Genomic DNA, 16998 nt, shown 5'->3' with positions numbered 1-16998 from the left:
TAAGTTGAAAATTTGCTGCCATTACTCCACACCATCCTGCCTCATGCCACCTTCACAGGGACAGTGCTGGCTGGAGCAAAGTACTACAGGGCTTGAAGTTCAGATGGCAACATGAGAGGCTTCTGTTCTGGTTGCTGCTGTTGGGTTCTGGCTGTCAGGTGCTGGCTCTTTGCTGAGGGGGAGGGCTGCAGGGGTTTAACTCCTGGCTGCTGCTGCTGACTGCTGTGCTTCTTTCTGCAAACAGCCTCAGGTCAGTGTGCATTATGGGATCTCTTTTGGGTTCAACTCTTTTGTTCTTATCTCAAGTCCTTATCTCAACCCAGAGGGTTTTTTTGTTCCTGTGTGTGTCATTTTTCCCTCCCTTCTGTTTTGGGGGGAACAGGCAGCTTAACCTCTTCTCAGCTCTTTGACCTGTACCAGCCCCAGAGTGGAAAGCCAACAGAAGCTTTCTGAGTTCTTCCAAAGATCTCCATGAGCTTCCCCCTACACCCTCCAAAGATCCCAAAAGTCAGTCCTAGGACCATCCAAATCCCAAACACCTAAGATCACCTGAAAGCCCCTGAAGAATGCCTCTGAGATGCCCCTCAAGACTCCTCTGAGAACCTCATTGTCCCCTCCCTGAACTGGGCACACAGTTCCACCCCATCCCTTGGGTGCAAATGCCCCCAAAACTCAGGCATTGAGGCAGGGATATCTGAAATAAAAGCAAACAGACAGGATTTGGGTAACTTTTGGGTTTTATTGAGACAATTGGTCAATGGACAGAGGATTTTTTACCCCAGGGAGACACAAAGCATTGGGGAAGAACCAGACAGACCCTGGCAAAGCCCTGCCCAGCTCCACTGGGAGCTCCAGCTGTGCTGACTCAGCACTGTAATTGTTCTCATTAGCAATAATTGGTGTTCAGAAGGGCAGGAGGTGTTTGTTGCTTCTCGTACCCCCAGTCCCTGAGAACTGCAAAGGAAAAAAAAAATATTTTGGTGCTGGACAGGCCCTCTCAGAGGGGCCGCGATTAATCAGCAGATTCTAGGTGGATTTATGCTGCCCCTCCAGTGCACGCTGCTCTTTGGTGTGGGTGCAGCGGTGCTTGTTGAGGGATCGCTTCTCGCTAAAGCTCTTACCACAATCAGCACAAGTGAAAGGCTTCTCACCAGTGTGGGTGCGGTGGTGAGCAATGAGAGTGCCCCTACGGCTGATGGCCTGACCGCACGCAGCACAGCTGAACGACTTTTCGCCAGTGTGCACACCACGGTGCTCTGTGAGAGCTCGCTTGTTGGTGAAGCTCTTGCCGCAGTCAGTACAGCTGTAGGGCTTCTCACCGCTGTGGATGAGTTGGTGCTGGATGTATTGAGTACTCGTGGTGAAGCTCTTCCCGCACTCAGCACAGGGGAAGAGGTGCTCTCCAGTGTGGATGCGGCGATGGATGGTGAGAGTGGAGCTGTGTTTGAAGCTCTTGCCGCAGTCCCTGCAGGTAAAGGCCTTCTCACTGGTGTGGGTGAGGTGGTGTTGCCTAAGATGAGAGAGCTGTCTGAAGCGCTTGCCACAGCTGTCACAAGAGAATGGCTTCTCTCCAGTGTGAGTGAGGCAGTGCTGGGTGAGTTGGCCGCGCAGGGTAAAGCGCTGACCGCAGTCTACACAGATGAAAGGTTTCTGTCCAGTGTGGGTGTGGCGGTGCTGGGTGAGATGACCGCGCCGGGTGAAGCTCTGGCCGCAGTCAGCACAGGTGAAAGGTTTCTCTCCAGTGTGGGTGCGGCGGTACTGGAGGAGATGAGAGTTCCAGCGGAACCTCTTGCCACAGTCACCACAAACGAAGGGCCGGGAGCCAGGTTGTGGGCAGTGGTGCTTCACTAGCTCTGAGCCACCTGGGAAGCTCTGCCCACACTCAAGGCACTGATTCAGCTCTTTGGGTGACACTGAGGGACCTGCTCTGGCTTCATCCTCCTCCATACATTCCTCCCTCTCATCCTGGTCGCCTTCATCATCATCATTATCCTCCTCTTCATAGTTGTCATTCTCAGCATCATCCTCCATCTTCTCCTCTTTTTCCTCCCCATCCTCCTCTACCTTGGGACTGCACATTGGCTTCTCCAACTTGATCTCTGGGTGCTGCTTGTCCTCCCAGCTCTTGTCTGGGTCCTTCTGTGAGGCCATGCTGTGGCAGGAAGGGGTCACAGCTGTGCAATAGGGAAGATGGAAGCACCTGAGCCCAGGACCCCAAACCCTCAGATCCTGCCTGGGTCATGACACTCCCTGACTCCCAACACCCAGCTAGAGGAGAGAATGCAGACGGGACCTCAAACCTTCAGTTTCTGCCACAGTGTGGGCTTAGACATCTAATACCTGTGCTGAGACCCCAGGTTCCTGTGATCAGTGTCCTGAGGTTCCCTGGGACTTACAAGTGGTCTTGTCCTACTCTCCTCGAGCCTGGTGGCATTGGCAGGGTGGTTCCTGACCCAGGCCCTGTCCTTTGATCTCCCCTGGCTCAGACAATGGAGGCAGCAGCACTGAACATGGAAGACCAAGCCACCTTCAACCTTCTCCCACCACCATCCACACCCCAAGCCCAAACATCACCTCCTGCTCACAACTCACCCCCAGCAGCCTGGAGCATTCCTCAGCTCCCACAACACCTGATGTGCCTCAGAGCTCCTGGAGAGGTGAAATATGCTGGACAGGAGGAGGTGGTGGAGGCTAAGAGCTGCCCTGGGGGCCTAGGATCTGGCTGTTAACCCACTCTGGGTTTCTTACCTGTTGGGCTGCTCCAAGGGACAGATCTGCAAACTCTGCTCTTCCACAGCACACAGGGGCAGGGATGATGCAGAGAGGACTCAGCCCCTGACAGAGAGAAGCAAAGGGCTCAGAGGAGAGCACTGACCAGCAAGGGATGGCTCAGCACTGCCCAGGACCAGGCAGCACAGCTCAGCCTTGCTGGGGGCAGCTCCCAAGCCCAGCAGCACAGCCACAGCACACAGCCAGGGATGATCAAGATGGGAGACCTCAACAAGGTTGAGTCCGGATGTGAGGAGGAGGTTCTTCACCATGAGAGTGGTGAAGCCCTGAAATGGGTTCTCCAGGGAGGTGGTTGGGGCCCCGTTCCTGGAGGTGTTTAAGCCCAGGCTGAATGAGGCTCTGGCCAGGCTGATCTAGTGTGGGGTGTCCCTGCCCATGGCAGGGGGGTTGGAACTAGATGATCCTTGTGGTCCCTTCCAACCCTGACTGATACTATGATACTATGAGACTAAGTGCAGGCTCAGCCCCCAAGCCCAGCACGCAGCTGCAGGCCAGCACCACAACACAGCTGCCTCCACACAGCCTCTCCCAGGCCTTGCCTAAAGCTTCCTCCCACTGCCTGCCCAGACCTCTGCTGCCTGCACCTGCCTTTGCCAGCAGATCTTGCTCTGGCCACAGCTCTCCTCCCAGGTCCTGCCCCCACCCCACACACTCTGTGCTCACCTTTGACCTGCACACACCTCTCTGCTGCCCACTCCCCAACAGAAGATCACAGCAGCCCTCAGGACACACACAAAGGGAGCTTCATGATCTCTGCAGATGCAGCAAAGGGGGAAGGGACTTGGGCAGCTTCTCGCTAAACATCTTCAGCCCTCAATGGGATGCTGCAGGAGTCTCTGGCTCCTGCCCAAACCTCACACCTCCAGCACCCTTCACACACCTGCAGCCCAAAGAGACTCACTGGAAAGGGTTTGGCTTCCTTCTCTCCCTGACCATTTCTCTCAGATTGCTCTTTGCAGTTCCCTGGAGCTGCCATTCCACAGCCCCAAGAGAAAAGGAGGTTTGGTGGGAGGGCACAGTGCCCAGGGCTGTTGCTCATCTCCCAGCTGACACAGGTAGAGCTGCAGCACAATTCACTCCTTTCACCTCCTCAAATGCTGCCAGATTCTGCCATTCCCTGCACACACATTTGCTACCTGGGCCCTGGATCCTCTCCCCTTTTGGGGGGACAAGGCCTAATTCCTGCCTGAACACTCCCAAGCCCTTCCCGCAGTCCCAGCCCATCCATGGCCCTGCTGCCTTGGCTCTCCCATGGCCCTGCTGCCTTGGCTGTCCCATGGCCCTGTATCCCCCACCTCCACTGCCACTGCAGCTGGAAGGGTGGAGTGGGAAATGCTGTGGCTGAGGAAGCATCTAAGGAACTGGGCTGGAAGCAGCAGCACAAGAATGGAAGGGGCCTGAGACTAAAGGCTGGGATCAGCTGGAGGGCTGAAACAACAGCACCAAGCCAAGGGGGGGTTACAGATGAGGGCTGGGGAGGGACCCTGCAGACACCTCAGGCAGCAGCTGATGAGAGGAAGGGGGACAGAGAGGGAGTGAGACCTCAGGTGACTCCTGCCATGGGCTATGGCTGGGCTGTGTGGCTAGGAGCCCTGAGTGCCTGCTTGGGCTGTGCTGCATGTCAGGAGGGGTCAGGGGACTGTCCTGAGCCAGGCAGGGTTTGGGGCTTTGAGCTTCTGGGGTCAGCTGCTGCCAGCACCATTGGAGGTAGGAGCCAGGCAGAGCCACACAGCTGCTGAACTAAGCCCTCCCACCCCCTGCAGCCTTCACCCTCCATCTCTCCATCCATTGCTCCATCTCCATTCACTTGCTGCCCTCTCAGAGTCCCCAGGGCCCCACCAAGTCTCCAGGGGCTGATCTACACAGTCAGTAGGGCCCAACAGTAGCCCCTGGATGACAGCATGGAGGAGAATACCTGTGCTGGGTAGAAGGCACTGGGATGTCTTACACCAGAGAGTAGAGACCGCCAGAAGGGACAGCAGAGTCCAGAGGGACACCACAAAGTGTCATCTAGCTTAGTTCATTCCCACAAGGCCTGCACCCACGTTCTACAAAGGAACAGCACAGGATCTCCAACCTCCTGTGCCCTTCCTCTCTGCTCCCAGGAACATCTTCTGGGATCTCTCTCTGCAGAGGAGCTTTGAGGTCTTGGCAATGCTGCCAACTGTGGCCTGGAGCAGCCTGGCTCACCAGGGAGCTGCCTACCAGAATCTGTAACTGCATCTCTTGGGTATGGGGGGAGGAGGGGCAGAGAGGCATGGGGGAGGGGGAAGGCATTTGGGGCCTGGGGTTCTGGCCTGCTTTGGTGGAGCTCTGGAGGAAGCTTTGGCCTAGGGAGGTTGCTTGGCTCCCGTGGCCCAGGCACACTATGGATTGTTGTGGATTGGATGCTTTGCACTGTAGGATGCAGCTCTGAACAGCACAGCCATGGAAACTGCCCAATTCTGTCCAACCCTCTGGCCACAGCTTGGCATCAACTCTTTTCACAAGGCTCAAAGAGAGCCTCTCTGCCTCCTGAAACCTAAGGCAATACCCTGCAGAACAAGTTGGAGGAGCTCAAGGGGACAAGCTGCAGAGGGGGCCCAGGGCAACCTCCTGAGCTTCAACAAGAGCAAGGGCAGGGTCCTGCCCCTGGCCTGGCACAATCCTCACAATCAGCACAGGCTGGGGGAGGAGGGGATAGGAAGCAGCCCTGCAGAAAAGCACTGGGGGGTGCTGCTGGACAAGAAGCTGGACAGGAACAGACAGGAGGAGCCTGCAGCCCACAAGGCCAAGGGCAGCCTGGGCTGCACCAAAAGCAGCAGGGCCAGAGATGGACAGAGGCCATCCTGGCACTTGGCTCTGCTCTGCTGAGACTTTACCTGCAGCACTGCAGCCAGCTCTGGAGCCCTCAACACAGGAAGGACTTGGACCTGGTGGAGAGGGCCCAGAGGAGGGACACAAAAATGATCAGGGGCTTGGAGCAGCTCTGCTACCAGGACAGGCTGAGGGAGCTGGGGGTGTTCAGCCTGGAGAGGAGAAGAGAAGGCTCTGGGGAGACCTAAGAGTGACCTTCTGGTACCTGAAGGGGGCTACAAGAAGGCTGCAGAGAGACTCTTTGAAGCCATTGCCTCTGGTCCTGTCCCTGCAGGCTTTGCAAACTAGAGCAGAGCAGATTGAGATAGGAGGTGAGGAACAAGTTCTGCACCAGGAGCCTGCTGGAACACTGCAACAGGTTGCCCAGGGAGGGGCTTGAGGTCCCAGCCCTGCAGAGGTTCAAGATTTGGCTGGACAGGGCTCTGGGCAACCTGAGCTAGTGCAGGATGACTGCAGAGGGGCTTGGACTGCAGCACCTTTGCAGCTCCCTGACAACCCAAACCACCATAGGATTCTAGGAGTCTAAGTGCAGCCTCCAGGGAGAGCAGGAAAAAGATGAGGCAGAGGAGGACAAGGAAGAGGACAAGGAGGAGGAGAACCAAAATCCCTTCCCAACTCCTCCAAACCTCTGCCAAATTCCTGGAAAGCTCTTCCAGCTCTGCAGAGTTCATTCTGAAGAGAGCTGAGGGAGTTGCTAGGCTCAGGGATGTCTTGCACACTCTGCACAAATGCTCCAGAAGCTTTCCAAGTGCCCTCAAAACCAGCAGCACAGCTCTGCTGCCACACAATGCCAGGCTGCAAGGGACCCCAAGGCTCAGCTGCTCCAACCTTGCCAGCTGACACTGCACTGGAAAGGAGCTGGCCCAGCCCCCTGCCAAGCTGAGCCTTCCAACTCTGCCCTGCAGGGCAATCCACCACTGCCCTGGGGAGATGATTCCAATGGCTGACTGGCAGGGAAAAGCTTTTGCCTCTGCAGGGCACTGTGCCACTTCAGCTCAACTCTTGCAGCAGCTCTTTGAGATCTGCCTTTGGAGCATCACAAACTCTGAAGCACTGCAGTGCAAAGCAGCTCAGCTTCAACTTCCAACTGGCTGAACTCTCATTTTAAATTCAAGGCAGGGGCCAAGCTCACACCCAGCCCCCAAGCTCAGGAACCAGCAACTAAGGTCAGAGTCAGCTCCCAAGGAAAAGAATCCAGATCAGAAATGCAGAGCCAGCCCCCAGGCTCAGAGCCAGCTCCTAAGTTCACATCCAGGCCCCAAGCTCAAGAACCAGCAGCTGAGATCAGAACACTTCCCAAGCTCAGAGCCAGCCCCTGAGCTCAAGAACCAGCAATTAAGGTCAGAACACTTCCCAAGCTGAGAGCCCCCTCCAGAGCTCACACCCAGGCCCCAAGCTCACAAGCCAGCAAATAAGGTCAGAACCACATTTCAAGCTCAAGAGCCAGCCCCCAAGCTCAAGAGCCAGCCACTAAGGTCCAGAACCTAGATCAAAAGTGCAGACTCCGCCCCCATGCCAGCAACTAAGCTCAGAATCACTTCCCAAGCTCAAGAACCAGCCCCTGACCTCACAGACAGGCCCTGAGATCAAGAACCAGACCCCAAGCCCAGAGTGAGCAACTAAGCTCAAAACCCTTTTCCAAGCTCACACCCAGACCCCAAGCTCAAGAGCCAGAAAATAAAATCAGAACCACTTCCCAAGCTCAAGAACCAGCCCCCAAGCTCAGAGCCAGCCCCCAAGCTCAGAGCCACTTCCTAAGCTCAAGAACCAGCACCCAAGCTTCAGAACCTAGATCAAAAGTGCAGACTCAGCTCCCAAGCTCAGAACCAGCAACTAAGATCACAACCACTTCCCAAGCTCACACCCAGCCCCCAAGCTCAAGAAACAGCTCCCAAGCTCCCAAGCCAGCACCTAAGGTCAAAACCCTTTCCAAGCTCAGGAATCAGCCCCCAGGCTCCAGTACCAGCAACAAAGGTCAGAGCCAAGCTCCAGAGCCAGCCCCCACAAGCTCAAGAGCCAGCCAGTAAGGTCAGAACTACTTTCCAAGCTCAGAGCCAGCCCCTAAGCTCAAAACCAGCCCCCCAGCTCAAGAACCAGCCCCTGACCTCAGAGACAGGCCCTGAGGTCAAGAACCACACCCCAAGCCCAGAGCCAGCTACTAAGCTCAAAACCCCTTTCCAAGCTCACACCCAGACCCCAAGCTCACACCCAGAAAATAAAATCAGAACCACTTCCCAAGCTCAAGAGCCAGACCCCACAAGCTCAAGAAGCAGCAACTAAGGTCAGAACAATTCCCAAGCTCACAGCCAGCCCCCAAGTTCAAGAGCCAGCCCCTAAGCTCCAGAACCAGCAACAAAGGCCACAACCAAGCTCCAGAGCCAGCAACCAAGGTCAGAGCCATTTACAAGCTCAGGAACCAGGCCCTGAGGTCAGGAACCACACCCCAAGCCCAGAGCCAGCAACTAAGGTCAGAACCCTTTCCAAGCTTGACAACCAGACCCCAAGCTCAGCACCAGCCCCTCAGCTTGAGAACCAGCAATTAAGGTCAGAAACCCTTCCCAAGTTCAAAGCCAGCTCCCAAGCTCAGCGCCAGCAACTAAGGTCACAACCACTTCCCAAGCTCCAGAACCCATCTCCAAGCTCAGTGGCAGCCCCAGAGATTAAAAACCATCCCCTGAGCCCAGAGCCAGCCCCCAAGCCCAAGAAGCAGCCCTGAGCTCAGACCCAGACCCCAAGCTCTAGAACCAGCAAGCAAAGTTAGAACTACTTCCCAAGCTCAAGAACCAACCCCCAAGCCCAGAGCCTGACCCCTGAACCCCAAACCAGCAAGTAAGGTCAGAACCAATTTCCTTAGCTCAAGAACCACTTCCCAAGCTCAGAACCAGCCTTCAAGCCCAGCACCAGCCTGCAACCTCAAGAGCCAGCAACTAAGGTCAGAACCACTTCCCAGCTCAAGAGCCAGCCCCCAAGCTCAAGAGCCAGCAACTAAGGTCAGAACAACTTCTCCAGATCAAGAACCAGCCCACCAGCCCCCAAGCTCACACTCAAATCGAACATGCAGACTCAGCTCCTGGGCTCAGAGGCAGCAACTAAGCTCAGATTCACTTCCCAAGCTCGACAGCCAGCCCCTGAGCTCAGGGCCAGCCCCCAAGCTTGAGAACCAGCACCTAAGGTCAGAACTACTTCCCAAGCTCAGAACTAGCCCCTGAGCTCTAGAGCCAGCCACTAAGGGCAGAAGCACTTCCCAAGCTCAAGAACCAGCCCCCGAGCCCAGAGCCAGTCCCCAAGGCCAAGAAGCAGCCCTGAGCTTAGGGAACAATCTCCTGAGCTCAGACCCAGACCCCAAGCCCAGAACTACTTCCTGAGCTCAGAGCCAGCCCCTGAGCTCTAAAACCAGCAACCAAGGTCAGAACTACTTCCCAAGCTCAGGAACCAACCCCCAAGCCCAGAACCACTTCCTGAGCTCAGATGCAGTCCCCAAGCCCAGAGCCTGACCCCCAAGCTCAAGAGCCAGCAACTAAGGTCAGAACCAACCCCCAAGTTCAGAACCAATTTCCTTAGCTCAAGAACCACTTCCCAAGCCCAGAGCCAGCCCTCAAGCCCAGAACCAGCCTGTGAGCTCAAGAGCCAGCAACTAAGGTCAGAACCACTTCCCAGCTTGAGAACCAGCCCCTAAGCTCTGAGCCAGGCCCTGAGCTGGCGCCCCTGAGCCAAGAGCCTGATCCCTGAGCTCAAGAAACAGCCCCCAAGCTCAGAGCAAGCTCCTAAGCTCTAGAACCAGCAACTAAGGTCAGAACAACTTCTCCAGATCAAGAACCAGCCCCCCAGCCCCCAAGCTCACACTCAAATCTAACATGCAGACTCAGCTCCTGGGCTCAGAGCCAGCAGCTAAGGTCAGAACCACTTCCCAAGCTCAAGAACCAGCTCCCATGCTCAGAAGCTGCCCCCTAGCTCAAGAATAAGCCACCAAGCTCAGACCCAGCCCCCGAGCCCGAGAGCCTGCCACTAAGGCCAGAACCACTTCCCAAGGTCACAGCCAGTCCCTGTGTGCAAACACCAGCCCCCAGCTCAGTGCCAGCAACTAAGGTCAGAACCACATCCCAAGCCCAGAGCCAGCCCCCGAGCCCAGAGCTCAAGAACAACATCCTGAGCCCAGCCCCAGGCCCTGAGCTTGAGAACCAGCAACTAAGGTCAGAACTCATTCCCAAGGTCAGAGCCTGCCCCCAAGCTCAAAAAGCAGCAGCCGAGCCCAGAACCACTTCCCTAGCCCAGAGCCAGCCCCCAAGCCCAAGAACCAGCAACTAAGGTCAGAACCACTTCTCAAGCTTAACAACCAGACCCCGAGCTCACACTCAAATAAAAAGTGCAGACTCAGCTCCCAAGCTCAGCAATCATCAGCCAACAACACACCCAGCCCCTAGGCTCAGACCCACACCCAAGCTCAAGACCCAGCTCCCAAACTCTTGGGGGCACCAGAGCTGCACACAGCACTCCAGCAGCACCAAAGTTCAGAACAGGTCCTCAAGGTCAGGCCCAGATCAAAAGTGCAGACCCAGATCCCAAGCTCAGATGCAGCTCCCAAGCTAAGGACCAGCAAACAAGCTCACCCCCAGCCCCCAGGCTCAGAGCCAGTGTCACAACTTTGCTTATTTCAAGTTCCCTTCATTGCACTTCTGCTAAGTGTCCAAATTGAAGCACTCAGAGAATGCTTTGGGCTGGAAGGGACCCCAAAGAGCAGACAGCTCCAACCCCCTGCCATGCCCACAGACACCTTCCACCACACCAGGCTGCTCAAGCCCTCATCCAACCTCACCCTCAGCACCTCCAGGGAGGGGGCAGCCAGCACCTCCCTGCCCAACCTGCTCCAGTCTCTCACCACCCCCACTCCAAACTATTGCCTCCCAAGCTTCACTCCAAATCTGCCCTCCTCAACCTTCAATCCAGTCCCCCTCAGCCCATCACTCCCAGCCCCTCACAAAAGTCCCTCCCCAGCTCTCCTGCAGCCCCCAGCAGCTACCACAAGGCTGCTCCAACCTCTCCCCACAGCCTTCTCCTCTCCAGCCTCAACAAACACAACTCACACAGCACACCCCCACAGGGGAGCTGCCATAGCCCTCCCACCACCCCCAGGGCCTCCTACACACCCCCTCCAACAGCTCAACCTCCTGCCCCTCTTGGGGGCACCACAGCTGCACACAGCACTCCAGCTGGCAGCACACAATGCTGCCAGCACAAAAACCATTGCAGCAAAAGCCTCAACCTGTGCTCAGCTGCCAAACCAAAGGGACCTCAACTTGGCCACAAGAGGAAGGACCAAACTCAGCCAAGACACTGATCCAACACCCAAGGCTGCACAAAACAACCATCAGCAGAAGCTCCTCCTGCCCTGAGCCTTTCTGTGCTCAGGAGGCCTGCAGAGAAACTGAGAATCACTCTGCAACCCCCCAGGGAATCTTTGTGCCTCAAGAGCTTGCAGAGCACAGAGGCCTTGGATGCCACCACCCCCAGCACAGCCAAACCGCCCCACAGCTGACACCAGCCCCAGGCGCTCCCAAGCTCAGGCTCAGCACAGCACCCACGCCTGACACCCCCACGGCACCCAGCACACAGCCTGCCCACAGCTCCCCCCCGCGCCTGGCCCTCAGCCCAGCCGCTGCCCTTCAGCACAGCAGCCGCCCGGCACCTGCCAGCACAAAGCCTCCAAACCCCCAGGGCTCCCCCACACACCCCCACAGCAGCCTCTGCTGCAAGCCACACCCCACGCTCACCACCACCTCTCCTGCACACAGCAGCCCCCACAGCGCCGCTGCCACCTCAGCTCTGCTGCCAGCCCAGCCCCCAGCACAGGGACACAGGGACACAGGGCCAGGGACAGCCCCTGCAGCCCACCAATGGCTCCGCCTGCAACACAGCAGCAGCCAAAGGGGGCCTGCAGCTGCCCCCACCAGGGGGAGGCAGCAGCACAAGGAGCCCCACAGACCCCCCAACCCCACCCGCGGCCCCGCAACCGCACAGACCCCTCCCAGAACAGCACAGAAGACGCTCACCGACCGTGCACACATCTGCCCTACCCCACAGCCCCGCCCCAACCACCCCATACCCCCACAGAGCTCCCCACAATCACAGCGACCCCCCCCCCAACCGCACAGACCCCAAACACCAAGCTTGCAGAGGTTCCCCGGACCTCACAGCCCCACCCCCACCCCGTACCCCACTGATCTCCCCCGGATCCCATGGACCCCCCCACACATATCCGCAGAAGCCCCCCAACCAAACCCCACCGATTCACCCTAGATCACCTCAGAGGCTCCCCCCCCCCGCCCCAGCCCCACCGACCCCTGCCCCACAAACCCCTCCTGACCTTGGTTGCTGGTTTTAGAGCTCAGGGGCTGGCTCTGAGATCAGGAAGTAGTTCTGGGCTTGGGGTCTGGGTCTGAGCTCAGGAGATTGTTCCCTAAGCTCAGGGCTGCTTCTTGGGCTTGGGGACTGGCTCTGGGCTCGGGGGCTGGTTCTCGAGCTTGGGAAGTGCTTCTGACCTTAGTGGCTGGCTCTAGAGCTCAGGGGCTAGTTCTGAGCTTGGGAAGTAGTTCTGACCTTAGGTGCTGGTTCTCAAGCTTGGGGGCTGGCCCTGAGCTCAGGGGCTGGCTGTCGAGCTTGGGAAGTGGATCTGAGCTTAGTTGCTGGCTCTGAGCCCAGGAGCTGAGTCTGCACATTAGATTTGAGTGTGAGCTTGGGGGCTGGTGGGCTGGTTCTTGATCTGGAAAAGTTGTTCTGACCTTAGTTGCTGGCTCTTGAGCTTGGGGGCTGGCTCTTGAGCTGGGAAGTGGTTCTGACCTTAGTTGCTGGCTCTTGAGGTTGCAGGCTGGTGCTGGGCTTGAAGGCTGGTTCTGAGCTTGGGAAGTGGTTCTTGAGCTAAGGAAATTGGTTCTGACCTTACTTGCTGGTTTTGGGTTCAGGGGTCAGGCTCTGGGCTTGGGGGTTGGTTCTTGAGCTTGGGAAGTAGTTCTAACTTTGCTTGCTGGTTCTAGAGCTTGGGGTCTGGGTCTGAGCTCAGGAGCTTGTTCCCTGAGCTCAGGGCTGCTTCTTGGGCTTGGGGGCTGGCTCTGGGCTCAGGGGATGGTTTTGAATCTCTGGGGCTGCCATTGAGCTTGGAGATTGGTTCTGGAGCTTGGGAAGTGGTTGTGACCTTAGTTGCTGGCGCTGAGCTTGGGAGCTGGCTTTGAACTTGGGAAGGGTTTCTGACCTTAATTGCTGGTTCTCAAGCTGAGGGGCTGGTGCTGAGCTTGGGGTCTGGTTGTCAAGCTTGGAAAGGGTTCTGACCTTAGTTGCTGGCTGTGGGCTTGGGGTGTGGTTCCTGACCTCAGGGCCTGTCTCTGAGGTCAGGGGCTGGTTCTTGAGCTTGGGGGCTGGTTATGAGCTTAGGGGCTGGCTCTGAGCTTGGAAAGTAGTTCTGACCTTACTGGCTGGCTCTTGAGCTTGTGGGGGCTGGCTCTGGAGCTTGGCTCTGACCTTTGTTGCTGGTACTGGAACCTGGGAGCTGGTTCCTGAGGTTGGAAAATGGTTCTGACCTTAGTTGCTGGCTTGGGAGCTGTTTCTTGAGCGTGGGGTCTGGATGTGAGCTTGGGAAGTGGATCTGAGCTTAGCTGCTGGTTCTTGAGCTTGGGAAGTGGTTCTGATTTTATTTTCTGGCCCTTGAGCTTGGGGTCTGGGTGTGAGCTTGGAAAGGGGTTTTGAGCTTAGTTGCTGGCTCTGGGCTTGAGGCATGGTTCTTGATCTCAGGGCCTGTCTCTGAGGTCAGGGGCTGGTTCTTGAGCTTGGGAAGTGATTCTGACCTTAGTTGCTGGCTTGGGAGCCGAGTCTGCACTTTTGATCTAGGTCCTGGACCTTAGTGGCTGTCTCTTGAGCTTGGGGGCTGGCTCTTGAGCTTGGAATGTGGTTCTGTCCTTATTTGCTTATTATTGTGGTTATTATTGTGGTTCTGACCTTATTTGCAGACCTGATGAGGTACTTGGTGCCATGGGTTAGCTGTTTGGGTGGGTTGGATTGGTTGATGGGTTGGACGTGATGATCTTGAAGGTCTCTTCCAACCTGGTTTGGTTTGGTTTGCTGGCTTGTGAGCTTGGGGCCTGGGTGTGAGCTCTGGAGGTGGCTCTCAGCTTGGGAAGTGTTCTGACCTTAATTGCTGGTTCTTGAGCTCAGGGGCTGGCTCTGAGCTTGGGAAGTGTTCAGATCTTAGCTGCTGGTTCTTAAGCTTGGGGCCTGGATGTGAACTTAGGAGCTGGCTCTGAGCCTGGGGGCTGGCTCTGCATTTCTGATCTGGATTCTTGTGCTTGGGAGCTGACTCTGACCTTAGTTGCTGGTTCCTGAGCTTGGGGGCTGGGTGTGAGCTTGGCCCCTGCCTTTAATTTAAAATGTGAGAGTTCAGGCAGTTGGAAGTTGAAGCTGAGCTGAGCTGCTTTGCACTGCAGTGCTTCAGAGTTTGTGGTGCTCCAAAGGCAGATCTCAAAGAGCTGCTGCAAGAGTTGAGCTGAAGTGGCACAGTGCCCTGCAGAGGCAAAAGCTTTTCCCTCCCAGTCAGCCATTGGAATCCTCTCCCTAGGGCAGTGGTGGATTGCCCTGCAGGGCAGAGTTGGAAGGCTCAGCTTGGCAGGGGGCTGGGCCAGCTCCTTTCCAGTCCAGTGTCAGCTGGCAAGGTTGGAGCAGCTGAGCCTTGGGGTCCCTTGCAGCCTGGCATTGTGTGGCAGCAGAGCTGTGCTGCTGGTTTTGAGGGCACTTGGAAAGCTTCTGGAGCATTTGTGCCGAGTGTGCAAGACATCCCTGAGCCTAGCAACTCCCTCAGCTCTCTTCAGAATGAACTCTGCAGAGCTGGAAGAGCTTTCCAGGAATTTGGCTGAGGTTTGGGGGAGTTAGGAAGGGATTTTGGTTCTCCTCCTCCTTGTCCTCTTCCTTGTCCTCCTCTGCCTCATCTTTTTCCTGCTCTCCCTGGAGGCTGCCCTTAGACTCCTAGAATCCTAGAGTGGTTTGGGTTGGGAGGGAGCTGCAAAGGTGCTGCAGTCCAAGCCCCTCTGCAGTCAGCAGGGACATCCTGCACTAGCTCAGGTTGCCCAGAGCCCTGTCCAGTCTCACCTTGCACCTCTGCAGGGCTGGGACCTCAAGCCCCTCCCTGGGCAACCTGTTGCAGAGTTCCAGCAGGCTCCTGGTGCAGAACTTGTTCCTCACCTCCAATCTCAATCTGCTCTACTCTAGTTTGAAGCCATTGCCTCTGGTGCTGTCCCTGCAGGCTTTGCAAAGAGTCCCTCTGCAGCCCTCTTGTAGTCCCCTTCAGGTACCAGAAGGTCACTCTTAGGTCTCCCCAGAGCCTTCTCTTCTCCTCTCCAGGCTGATCACCCCCAGCTCCCTCAGCCTGTCCTGGCAGCAGAGCTACTCCAAGCCTCTGATCATTTTTGTGTCCCTCCTCTGGGCCCTCTCCATCAGGTCCATGTCCTTCCTGTGTTGAGGGCTCCAGAGCTGGCTGCAGTGCTGCAGGTGAAGTCTCAGCAGAGCAGAGCCAAGTGCCAGGATGGCCTCTGTCCATCTGTGGCCATGCTGCTTTTGGTGCAGCCCAGGCCCCAAATGCCTTCCCCCTCCCCCATGCCTCTCTGTCCCTCCTCCCCCCATACCCAAGAGCTGCAGTTACAGATTCTGGTAGGCAGCTCCCAGGTGAGCCAGGCTGCTGCAGGCCGCAGTTGGCAGCATTGCCAAGACCTCAAAGCTCCTCTGCAGAGAGAGATCCCAGAAGCTGTTGCTGGGAGCAGAGAGGAAGGGCAAAGGAGGTTGGAGATCCTGTGCTGTTCCTTTGTAGAGAGTGGGTGCAGGCCTTGTGGGAATGAACTAAGCTAGATGACACTTTGTGGTGTCCCTCTGGACTCTGCTGTCCCTTCTGGAGGTCTCTACTCTCTGGTGTAAGACATCCCAGTGCCTTCCACCCACCACAGGGATTCTCCTCCATGCTCTCATCCAGGGGTTTCTGTAGGACTGTACTGGCTATGCAGATCAGCCCTGGGTCCTTGGTGGGGTCGTGGGGACTCTGAGAGGGCAGCATGTGGGTGGAGATGGAGCAATGGATGGAGAGATGGAGGGTGAAGGCTGCAGGGGGTGGGAGGGCTTAGTTCAGCAGCTGTGTGGCTCTGCCTGGCTCCTACTTCCAATGGTGCTGGCAGCAGCTGACCCCAGAAGCTCAAAGCCCCAAACCCTGCCTGGCTCAGGACAGTCCCCTGACCCCTCCTGACATGCAGCACAGCCCAAGCAGGCACTCAGGGCTCCTAGCCACACAGCCCAGCCATCCCCCATGGCAGGAGTCACCTGAGGTCTCACTCCCTCTCTGTCCCCCTTCCTCTCATCAGTTGCTGCCTGAGGTGTCTGCAGGGTCCCTCCCGAGCCCTCATCTGTAACCCCCCTTGGCTTGGTGCTGTTCTTTCAGCCCTCCAGCTGATCCCAGCCTTTAGTCTCAGGCCCCTTCCATTCTTGTGCTGCTGCTTCCAGCCCAGTTCTTTAGATGCTTCCTCAGCCACAGCATTTCCCACTCCACCCTTCCAGCTGCAGTGGCAGTAGAGATGAGGGACACAGGACCATGGGACAGCCAAGGCAGCAGGGCCATGGATGTGGTGGGACTGAGGGAAGGGCCTGGGAGTGGTCAGGCAGGAATTAGGCCTTGTCCCCCCAAGAAGGGGAGAGGATGTAGGGCCCAGGTGGCAAATGTATGTGCAGGGAATGACAGAATCTGGCACCATTTGAGGAGGTGAGAGGAGTGAATTGTGCTGCAGCTCTGCCTGTGTCAGCTGGGAGATGAACAGCAGCCCATGGGCACTGTGCCCTCCCACCAAACCTCATTTTTCTCTTGGGGATGTGGAGTGGCAGCTCCAGGGAACTGCAAAGAGCAAGCTGAGAGAAATGGTCAGGGAGAGAAGGAAGCCAAACCCTTTCCAGTGAGTCTCTTTGGGCTGCAGGTGTGTGAAGGGTACTGGAGGTGTGAGTTTTGGGCAGGGGCCAGAGACTCCTCCAGCATCCCAGTGAGGGCTGAAGAGGTTTAGCAAGAAGCTGAGAAAGTCCCTTCCCCCTTTGCTGCATCTGCAGAGATCATGAAGCTCCCTTTGTGTGTGTCCTGAGGGCTGCTGTGATCTTCTGTTGGGGAGTGGGCAGCAGAGAGGCGTGTGCAGGGCAGAGCTGAGCACAGAGTGGGTGTGGTGGGGGAAGGGCCAGGGAGGAGAGCTGGGTCCAGAGCAAGCAGCTGCAGCCAGCAGTGCAATGCAGCTCCAGCCAGCAGAGGCCTGGGCAGGCAGTGGGAGGAAGCTTTAGGCAAGGCCTGGGAGAGGC

At 56.9% G+C, this 16998-nt stretch overlaps 2 protein-coding genes across 2 annotated transcripts in view; one reads left to right on the top strand and one right to left on the bottom strand.

Annotated features, from left to right (window-relative positions):
- The window catches only part of LOC137457128 (zinc finger protein 850-like), a 386697-nt gene that overhangs the window by 235130 nt on the left and 134569 nt on the right, over nt 1-16998 (top strand).
- LOC137457116 (zinc finger protein 135-like) lies at nt 774-15727 on the bottom strand. Its single transcript, XM_068168915.1, has 2 exons — nt 15616-15727; nt 774-1847 (listed from the first exon to the last, which is right to left on the bottom strand). The coding sequence occupies exons 1-2, from the start codon at nt 15725-15727 to the stop codon at nt 1027-1029; spliced, it is 933 nt and encodes a 310-aa protein (XP_068025016.1). The 3' UTR covers nt 774-1026.

Source organism: Melanerpes formicivorus, unplaced genomic scaffold (assembly GCF_026170545.1).
Source record: "Melanerpes formicivorus ecotype bairdi unplaced genomic scaffold, bMelFor1.0.p_v2 SCAF_160, whole genome shotgun sequence".
Classification (NCBI taxonomy): domain Eukaryota; kingdom Metazoa; phylum Chordata; class Aves; order Piciformes; family Picidae; genus Melanerpes; species Melanerpes formicivorus.
This window is presented reverse-complemented; position numbering and strand designations above follow the sequence as displayed.

Coding starts and splice junctions, on each gene's coding strand:
- LOC137457116 (XM_068168915.1), bottom strand. CDS start 15,727: ATGCTGCCCTCTCAGAGTCCCCACGACCCCACCAAGGACCCAGGGCTG. Junction 1,848..15,615: donor CATGGAGGAGAATCCCTGTG/GTGGGTGGAAGG, acceptor GCTCAGAGCTAG/TGAAGCACCACTGCCCACAA.